General features: G+C 34.7%; 1 protein-coding gene across 1 annotated transcript in view; it reads right to left on the bottom strand.

Moving 5' to 3' along the window:
* Window positions 1-2,767: 2,767 nt before the first annotated feature.
* Window positions 2,768-10,968, bottom strand: part of LOC140874221 (uncharacterized) — a 38,575-nt gene continuing 30,374 nt past the window's right edge. The window contains exons 11-14 of the mRNA XM_073277506.1: window positions 3,336-3,459; window positions 3,134-3,232; window positions 2,966-3,068; window positions 2,768-2,911 (exon numbers count right to left, since the gene is read on the bottom strand). Of these exons, the coding sequence (XP_073133607.1) occupies window positions 2,768-2,911; window positions 2,966-3,068; window positions 3,134-3,232; window positions 3,336-3,459 (470 nt within the window). The remainder of the gene's footprint in view (window positions 2,912-2,965; window positions 3,069-3,133; window positions 3,233-3,335; window positions 3,460-10,968) is intronic.

Genomic DNA, 10,968 nt, shown 5'->3' with positions numbered 1-10,968 from the left:
AAAACATTAGGACTGAACCGGAAATTTTTGGAAAACATTTGGGACCAAACCGGGAACATTGAAACATTTAGGACTGAACCGGGAATGTGTCCAAACATTTAGGACTGAACCGGGATTTTTCCCTTTATAGACATTTTTAATAGAATTCTATAGATTTTATGACTTGAACGATGTTGAAAATGTCGATAGTCAAATATCTACAAACAAATACAAAGCATTTAAAATTATATTATATTGACGAAAATAATATATTTATCATAATATGTTTATTTTAAATTATAATAATCGAGATATGTTTACGAAAATTATTTGGTATGAATCCATCAAACAAACATATCATAATTTCGAGAAAATACTTAACTCCTTAGCTGAGAACAGAAGAAATTTTTATTTAAAAAACAAACCAAACATATTGATATTGCTAATATGTAATAACAAGATTAAACGCCGATGAAGTAAAAAAATTTTTTATTACAAATTATTAGCTTTTCACCAATTACTAAAAAAGCCATAAATAATAGATTTTAAAATAAATTATCAAAAATGACAAATAAATTCGGTACAAAAATTTTCTGTTCTCCATGTAATCAACATAAATCAACTTTAAAAAAAAATAAGATGATTAAATATGAATTTACTCGTTATAATACAATATTTTAATAGTGTGTGAAAAATGAAAAATTTTAAGAAAAAGAATAAAAACAGAGAAGATTTTTAAAATTAGATAAAATAATAACAATTAAACGTAAGTTTATTTTATTTATAGTTTTTTCATGATTTTATTTTTATGTTTTGATATAATTTTAATAATAAATTGAGAGATGAATGCATGAGATGTTTGGAGAAATAAAAAGAATGATTTATAGGTGTTTTATAATTAGAAATCTCTACAAATCTTTGGCATGAGTGATGGAGAATTTTGAGCATTTCATAGTTGTACCTAAAGTTTCAAATTTTGTACTAAAGAATTTAATAGAAGTCAATGATCATTTATGGACATTTTTGGATACCTATAGACTATGATATAGTTTTAAAAAATCAAGTTTGAATATCGCATGACATTTTAAAACAATATGAAACTCTATGTTGAATATCATTAGACTTTTGTAGAGTTTATAAAAGCCTAGATTGAATACCTCTAGACTTTTAAATTCTACAAAAGTCATTAAAAGTTATTATTTCTCCTAGATTGAGTACACATAAATCATTATTGAGCAGGTTTTTTGTGAGATGATCTCACGGATTTTTTTTCGTGGAATTTTCTTTTAGATTTAATAAATTTTTTATTCACATCATTGATCTAACAATAGCTCTTCACGTCACGAAAAGTTTCATTTCTGCTACTGGAAACTTTGACTGTTCCAAGATTTCATCGGTAATTTAGTCAATTATACATATTTACCCCTTTTTTGTTAGTTAATGTGCCGAATTGATGTGGATTTTTTCATGTTTCGTGAGTTTCCTTGATCTGAAAATGCTGTTAAGTTTCCGTGTTGGCTTTTACCACATATTTTTGGTAGGTTCTGTGATACAAGTCACGATGACTGCTATGTGCAGTGTAAAATTGGTTGCTAGATTCTGTGTAGGTTAACAAGCACTGTGCTTTTGTAAAATAGAGCCAAACTCATACCACTGTCCATATCTTGAGTATATCTCATCGCAAGAAATCGCTTTCATTCATCCGTTTTCGAGTTTCTCAATCGTCGTTTTTGCTTCAATGGATTTCATAATCATAAAAGCTTGATCTTCCCCTCCCCCGCCTCCATCACCTAATGACCCAGTGAGGGATGAATTTTACTGAAAAATGATGTTTTCTTGTAGAAATTGGGTGGGGAGAAATTTCCATAAATTCAAATAAAATTTTGACTTTGGTTTGGAGGTGCTATTTTTCAGCCAAAACATCGGCTTTGTACTCCGGCCAGTGGTGTACGGTGGTCGTCCTGACATGGGCTTCCGGTTGGTTACCCCTATCGCTGCACTTTGGTAAAAGAAGTTGTGCTTTCTCAAGTTCATTGGACTGGTGGTCATTTTTTTTAAAAAAAATGAGGCCTACTGAAATGTAACATTAGATAAATTATTATTTACTTAGTTACTTCATTACTACATTTGAGGCGATTCTTATGAGGATTATGGACGTGATTGACAACAGTGATGGAGTAAATGAAGGTCACCCCGTTATTGAATTTTTCAGGATCAGGTCTATTATCTTTTTTTAATAAAGTCTATTATGTTATTTATTATTTTTTTGTTTTATCCAAAATTTAATGATTAATCTATATCTACCATGTTTAATCCATATCCTGCCTTTTTTTTTTTTTAAATAAAGGCCATTATGTTGTTCTATTTATTTATTTATTTTTTGAAAAATATCATGTTTAATCCTTATCTACAATTCTACAACATTCTTATTCCATATCCAATCTTATCGACTTATCATATTGTGCTCTGCAGTAAAAAAATTAAAAATGGTTCTGATCACCTCCCCTTTGAAATGGGTAACGATTCTTGTAGATAACATTTAACAGCTGGTGACGGTAACAGTGGACCGATTAACAGTTTCTTACTTCTTTAAGTTGCATTCGATAAAACATTTCTTATTCTTTCTTTGATATGGTTGCATCGACTATGGTTTATTTCTTCTTTGGTCTGGCTGAATGATATACATTTTCCCATATTTTCTTTTTTCATCTTTCAAAAACAATAATCTAGATCATGTTTATAAAATAATGGGTGCTATTATGTTGGGAATTGCAGGACTATACATCCATTATTTCAAACTATATGTGGCTTGCTGTCTTTCAGGTTCCATGTCGCATTCATCATGTTGCTTTCTGGTGCTGGAAGATAGAGACTTCTGTATTGGAGAGTCTGTGTTCAACCTTGCGGCAGACACTAACAGGATACCGTCGATCTTTAAAGTTGATCAACATAGAATACCGTCGATCTTTAAAGTTGAGCAACATACAATGCTGTTCAACTTTAAAGATCGACAGTATTCTATTAGTGTCTGCCGCAAGGTTGAACACACAATATCCAAGACAGAAGTATCTATTTTCCAGCAGACACAACTGTAAAAAAGTTATGTCCGCCAAAAGACACAAAGACTCCGGCCAAGTCCCGAAGTCCAACCAACTTGTCAAGCAGATACACGGATCCAATGACTAGGCCTATAGCAATCAAAACATCAATGAGGAAGAGCAGCCAAGGCGGCACTCCATGCTCCTCCAATAACCTGAGGAGCATAAGGATCAGAAAAAATCTAGGCCAAAGAGATAATAAGATTGTGATCAGCAAAATAGGACGATCAGCAAGACATTTAAATAGTGTCCCAGCACCAGAAAGCAGCACGGGAATGCGACATGGAACCCGAAAGACAACAAGCCACATATAGTTTGAAATAATGGATGTATAGTCTTGCAAGTCCCAACACAATAGCACCCATTATTTTATATACATGATCTAGATTATTGTTTTTGAAAGATGAAAAAAGAAAAGACGGGAAAATATATATCATTCAGCCAGACCAAAGAAGAAATAGACCATAGTCGGTGCAACCATATCAAAGAAAGAAGAAAAAACGTTGTATCGAATGCAAATTAAGGAAGTAAGAAACTATTAATCAATTCAATGTTACCATCACCAGCTGTTAAATGTTATTTACAAGAATCGTTACCCATTTCAAAGGGGAGGTGATCAGAACCATTTTAAATTTTTTACTGCAGAACACAACACGATAAGTCGATAAGATTGGATATGGACTAAGAATGTTGTAGAATTGTAGATAAGGATTAAATATGATATTTTGCAAAAAAATAAATAAATAGAACAATATAATGACCTTTATTTTAAAAAAGGCAGGATATGGATTAAACATGGTAGATATAGATTAAACATGAAATTTTGCATAAAACAAAAAATAATAAATAACATAATAGACTTTATTAAAGAAAGATTATAGACCTGATCCTGAAAAATTTAATAACGGGGTGACTTGCATTTACTCCATCACCGCCGTCAATCACGTCCATAATCCTCGTAAGAATCGCCTGAAATGTAGCAATGAAGTAAGTAAATAATAATTTATCTAATGTTACATTTCAGTAACCCTACTCTTTTTTTTTTTTAAAATGACCACTATTCCAATGGACTTGAGAAAGCACAACTTTTTTTACCAAAGTCCAGCAATAGGGGTCTCCAATCGGACGCCCATGTCAGGACGACCACCGTACGCCACTGGCCGGAGTACAAAGCTGATGTTTTGGCTTAAAAATAGCACCTCTAGACCGCACTCAAATTTTTATTTGAATTTATGGAAATTTCTCCTCGCCCAAGTTCTACAAGCAAAAATCATTTTTTCAGTAAAATCCAGCCCTCACTGGGTCATTAGGTGATGGAGGCAGGGGAGGGGAAGATCAGGCTTTTATGATTATGAAATCCATTGAATCAAGTTTGACGATTGAGAAACTCGAAAACGGATGAATGGCATTGATTTCTTGTGGTGATATATACTCAATATTTGGACAGTTCTATGAGTTTGACTCTATTTTACAAGTAGCAGCTTGTTAACCTACACAGAATCTAGCAACCAATTTTACACTACACATAGCAATCATTGTGACCTATATCACAGAACCTACCAAAAATATTTGGTAAAAGCCAACACGGAAACATAACAGCATATTAAAATCAAGGAAACTCACAAAACATGAAAAATCCACATAAATTCGGATTAACTGACAAAACGGGGAAAATATGTATAATTAACTTAATTACCGATGAAATCTTGGAATAGTCAAAGTTGGCAGTAGCAGAAATGAGACTTCTCGTGGCCTGAAGAGCAATTGTTAGATCAATGATGTGAATAAAAAATTTATTAAATCTAAAAGGAAATTCCCCCACCAAGTGTTTATGATAATGAAGGCAAAAAGTAAGTAGAAAAAAATTATTTTTTTTTAAAAAGGATACGCACCTATAAATATCACAACCAAAATAATATCATATGTTTTATGGCAACGAGTTGATGATTGTTCTTTTAAAAAACTGCATGTTACCTCCCAAGAATCGCACGAAGGATGCCGACAAAAGACCAAATCTACTGTTTTCTAGAAATTTATCCTCAAAAGGCCCCGATCCTCAAGAGAATAAAAAGAAAACAAGAAATGTAGTAACCCGTATCCAGAATTAGCGATTAATGAATATATTAATCGTGTAATCATGTTTAGATTAAATAAAACATGATTAAGGAAATTCCAAATGGGTTAACGGAGTCCAGAAATGGATTCAGGACACTCGAAAATGGTCGGGAAGGTTCCGAGGGTTCGGATGGTTCGGAGGCTCCGAACCGGGTTAGGAGGCTCTGAACTGGATCGGAGGATCCGAACGGGTTCGGAGGATCCGAACTTGGATCGAAGGCTCCGAAGATAATGCGTCATGGGTGACATCATTGATGGGACTTCGGAGGATCCGAAGTCAGGATCGGAGGCTCCGAACAGGAACGGAGGCTCTGAAGTCAGGAACGGGGGATCCGAACCAGTTCGGAGGATCCGAAGTCGAGTTCGGACGGCCCGAACTTCGCCTATAAATAGAGGTCCGAAATTTCATTTTCAACTCGCACCTCTCCTTTTCCTCTCTCAATTCCTAGGCCTTCTAACTCAGATCTAGGGAGTTCTAGGCATCCTATTGGGAATTCGGAAGTGGCATAGCGATCCCGACGTTGAGGCGAAGATGTGCCTAAGTTTTGAGGCAATTGTCATCAGCGGGCTGACGACGGACGCAAGTATAGCTATGGTCTCCTAAAATTATTTAGGAGTATGCAATAGGTTAGTTAAGGCTTTTAGAGCTTAAATAATGATGCATGGATATTTTCATTGTAGAGTTGATGATAGGCTGGGAACCTAGAGTGGGACTACTAAGACTGCCTGTAGTAAGGTACGTAAGTACAGACTGAGATAGCCAGCGGGTTTTGCATGCTTATATGTTGCATTTGTATGTCATATTATTATGCAGCATGTGCATATCATATTGTGTCTGTCCATCTTGTGAGATGAGCCATGTAGGGCCGCTCAACCCTGTCTGGACGATTGATGTCTAGTGCCCAGTGACTGACGGGTCATGGGTAGTTAGCATCTGAGGACACAGTCCGCGTCCTGTAGGAATGAGCAGTGTATGCAGGGTTTGCTCCCCGGGTTGTACCACTCATGTCCTAGGCGCCATTACTGAGCAGTTATATACAGTTATCCCAGATATGGATACCCTATCATTTGCATGCATCATATTTGTATGTTTTACCCAGTGCTTTCGTATTGAGCTTCGAGCTCACGTCCAGTCTTTTCTATGTATTTGGACACCCCATTCGACGGGGCAGGTGTGGGTGCAGGATTGAGCACCAGGAGCTTGGAGTAGCCAGTGACCAGTGAAGACAGCAGGATTAGCCGTAGGTTTTGCCTTTAGGCTATTTATTCGATTTGGTTGTATAAATCGAATTGGTTTAACCGGTTGTATTCTGCCGGTCTGTTTTTATTTAAGTCTTCCGCAGCGATTTATTTAATGCATTTTTAAATTATGCTCTTAGCTCTGATTAGCTAGCGGATCCGGGTAGGGTCGCTACAAGAAAGGTTGTTGAGATTATTGTCACGGACTTAGTCATTCTATGAGCATGTGTGGCCTTTGCTCCTTGACTTCGGCCCTCGCGAGTAATAGCAAAGCAGTCTTTGTTGCGCAAGTGTGTGCAAGTGTTTAAGTAAGCACACAATAGAGCTTGGAGAATGCTTTGAATTGCTTTCAAACTTGGTAAGTTACAAATGATGGATCCACCATTTTATAGTGGTGGCTTCCTACAATGACTGGTCAAGATCTTTTTGATCTGATGGTGGAGATTAACTATCCAGAAGTTCTAGCTCCTACACAATTCTAGATGCTTCCTCTACATGATTCTATACAAGTGTATATGTACAAGTATATTCTAGAGAGTTCTACATAAGCCTATAACATGAATAATATAGAGACTTCTAGAATTTATACAACCTCTAGCACCATGCTTTAGAGTCTTCCGGAATGATCATGAAGGTGCCGGTTCAAGAACAGGGCTTAATCTGGGCAGAAAAAAATCATAAAAAATAGCGATTCATGGTTCAAATCGAAGCTACGTGCGTAAGGAAGAAAACAACTCAAAATGTTTGAAGTTTTGACGTCGAATGAAGGAGATATGAGTCAAATACTACAGTTGTATAGTGGCAGGCGAGAAGGTGACATGTTCAGGCTTAGGCATTGGTTATATTTTTTTGTTTTCTATCAAGTGTATGTATGTGTGGGGAAAAGAAAATAACGTAAAAAGACACGAGTGGGAAAAAACGTTGTCGTAGAGCTAAAATACACGCACATACGAAAACGGTCGTAAACCCCCCAAAAACATGCACATAGACAAGAGTTAATTAAAACCGTTGTCGTAGATCATAAAAACCCGCTCATAGACAATAATTTAAAAATTGTTGTCTTTGACACATATAAAGACAAAGGTTGTTGAAAAACCATTGTATTTTTTCATTAAAATATGGCAGGCCAAAAAACAACGGTTTTTGAAAACAAAGTTGAAAATTTTTTCATAAAATATCATTAAAATATTTAAATACCTTAAAATATCATAAAAAAACCTTTCGGACGTCAAAAATGGTTTTAAAAAAAATAGGGCAACCCAGGCGCTAGGCGCCTAAGCGCCATGCGTGTGTTTGGCGCCTAGGCACCTCTCTTCTAGCGCCTACACGCTAGGCATGTCTAGCGCCTAAGCGCTTCCTGTGGCACCTAAGCGACTGGACTGCCTATTTTTCTTTTAAAAACCATTTTTTGACGTTCGAAGAGTATTTTTATGATCTTTTAAGGTGTTTTTAATATTTTGAAAATCTTTTACGAAAATATTTTCAATTTTGACATCAGGAACGGAAGTAATGACTCCCGTGGATCGGTTTAGCTATCTATTACATATACATGTTATTATTTCTTTACAAAAGCTATGTTTTTATGAAAGCCATGAAGTTTTATGAAATGAAAAGGGCGTGATTGGTTTTATTTCATTTTATTTTCCGTTTTTGCGTTTTTTTAACGCATCTTCTCTCTCTCTCTTTTTTTGACGCTATGTTTTCCATTTCTTTTTTTTGGATTACAAGCCCGGTTTAACAATATTTTAAAATATTTTATATTCCAATAACCCAAAAGGTCCTAGTCCACTCCCAAAAATTCTTTCGCTTTCTCTACATCATTGTCAAAAATTCCTCGTGCTCAAATAAAAAAATTCTTTCGCTTTCTCTACGTCCTTGTAAAAAATTCCTCGCCCTCAAATTAAATCTAATGATTGACAAACCTTGTCATACTATGATTTTGAACAAACATCCATGATTCTCACAAGATTAAAATCACTGAAAAATTTTTATTAGTCCATTTAAATAGATTACTGTCATTTATTTCGCTAAACCCAATTTCAAGTAAAGTATTAGAGTCACAATTCTAGTCACCACTTTATATCATAATTTCATCATAATTTCTATCATTCTTACAAATTATCGACCGTAAATTTTACACTCTTAGAATGTACCGTAATTTGTCTCCTACGCATTATGGATTGTGCCATTGACAACGAACTTAATAACATTGATAATCATGACATTCTTTATACGTTCTATTATAATTACCTTCTATCGTAGAAGCTAACCCAAAATATCACAATGGCGGTACTTAGACATCGAAAGCTAATTTACCCAGACTTTCTCATTCAATTGAAATTGATAGAGTTTACTCTTATGCTAAGATATCATTGTTTGCTCATAATGTAATTTGCTAGAAGGAAATCATAATTCTATCACTGCTTGAAAATCTCAAAGTGGAACTGAACACTACATGAAAACTTAAAATTCAAGATAGTGTCCAATAATAAAACATTACTTATAAAAATAAAATCTCATTTTAGTGGTGAGGTAAAAACTTTTATCCACCTTTCAATGAAATCATTAATCGCATAATATTTATTAGGCTACATTCTATACTCAATTTCTATACAAGTAAATCAAAAATCGATTTCATAAATTTATCTCAAGCATTCCATATATTGGTCTTCTCAAAAACTAGAAATAACTTTCCATTCATCAAACCAATTTTCATCTTAAGTCGAAATCTGAGGTTAATTTATAACTTACATGAACACTTCCATATATAAAATATTTTCAAGCCTTAGTTCTATAAAGATACCAATACAAAAAATTCAAGAAGCAAATCCAAGAAAAACCAGACATTTCTCTAATATCAGATATCAAGCAAAGCGCTCACACAACTCAGAAAATATCAAGGAGAGAAAATGGTCTAGAAATTTTGATTTCACCTGGTTTCAACAACAACTACTCCTAATTAAATTATTTTCATGAATTCCATTCAATTAATAGTCAAGAACACTTAAGTGTATTATTTCTCTCTCCCGAGTGTCAAATAATATGTATCAACTACGGTTCAATTCCAATATTCCTATTAAAAATCTAATCGAAGTGACTTGTGTAAAACAATGTTCTTCCTAAAGCTCCATTAACGTTATATACTCTCCCGAGCTATATAAACAATTAACGGTGTATTTTCTATTGGTCCTATTCAAAATCCCCTCTCCCGAGTGTCAGATTTTAAATAAATATAACAAATCAATTATTGATCAAGTAATTGAAATGACAATAAATACTAGAAAAACAATTAACCTACTAGAATTCAATCCAAAAATATCAAAAAGTTGTAGAAACGTCTCAACCAGGTTACATCAAACCTCTAAACTCTAAAAAATTAGTTCATAATCAAAATATTGCAAAAACAATTCATGTTCATGAAACTAAACATCAAATCAATAATATAAATTCAAAAGAAAGAAAAAAAATCCGTAGTCGGTCTTCCGTGTCCGGTCGATCGATCTTCGTATTTGTTGATTGATGTTCTTCATGTTTTTCCCAAATTTCTCTTCTCCAAATCTCACGTTTAAGCTCTCTTGATTTCTCTTCTGATGTGCGGCGGCTTTCCCCCTCAATTATGTGCAAAAGAATCCTTTTTATATGTGCTTCAAATCCAATAAATAAAAGCCCACGAAAGTCCCAAGGTTTCCTTTCCGAAAAACTTAAAAAACTATCTTTCGCGATGGCGCGGGCACGCTTGAGAAGAGGGGAGCCCGCGGATATGATAGTGTACTAATTATCTTCAAAATTTCTCAGACGGCGTGCCCGCGCATGTGGATAGGCGTGCCCGCGCACAGCTCTTGGGACTGAAATTCTGCTTCGCGCGACAATTTTCAAAAAATCATATCTCATAATCTTACCGTCAGATTGAGCGGAAATTGTAACAGTAGCTTTAAAACATCCTAAAATATATTATGAACGGTCAAGATTGGATTCCAGTAATTTTCTGAAATTGCTGCTCCGAAATTCATCCTTCCGCTTTTTCTCGTTACTTTTCCACCAATCCTTGCACATCACAAAAACAACAACAAATGCGCATAAAATCCACTCGATACATCACAAAATTCAAGTCATATTATATATAAATTAAGTTCATATAATGCACTTATCAAATCCCCCCAAACTTAGGCTTTTGTTCGTCCCGAGCAAAGCAAGAATGAGTAATCTATCCGCATCCGAATTTATATTCCCAAAACTCAATTCACATGTAGGCTAATTTTCTCAAGAGTTCTCGTGTGCGTGTGATTTCGCCAATCTCATCTACCCACCCAACTTTCGATAAAATCATGCAATCCGTAAGATTCATAGATTCATTAATCCCGCCCTCCAGTTTCAAAATACTCTCCACCAAGTTCAACTCTTAATTGCACAGATCAACAGGACTTTTTTCGGTTAACATTAGGCACTGCTACTACAGTCCAGCTAAATACTTTAGTTTCAATTGATTCCGTTTTTATTTTACAATTCACGTTTGAATCAAGGAATTTTTAATTTTTTT

This window comes from Henckelia pumila, chromosome 1 (assembly GCF_033568475.1).
Source record: "Henckelia pumila isolate YLH828 chromosome 1, ASM3356847v2, whole genome shotgun sequence".
In the NCBI taxonomy this organism is placed as follows: domain Eukaryota; kingdom Viridiplantae; phylum Streptophyta; class Magnoliopsida; order Lamiales; family Gesneriaceae; genus Henckelia; species Henckelia pumila.
Note: the sequence above shows the minus strand (reverse complement) of the source record. Positions and strands in the feature narration are given on the sequence as shown.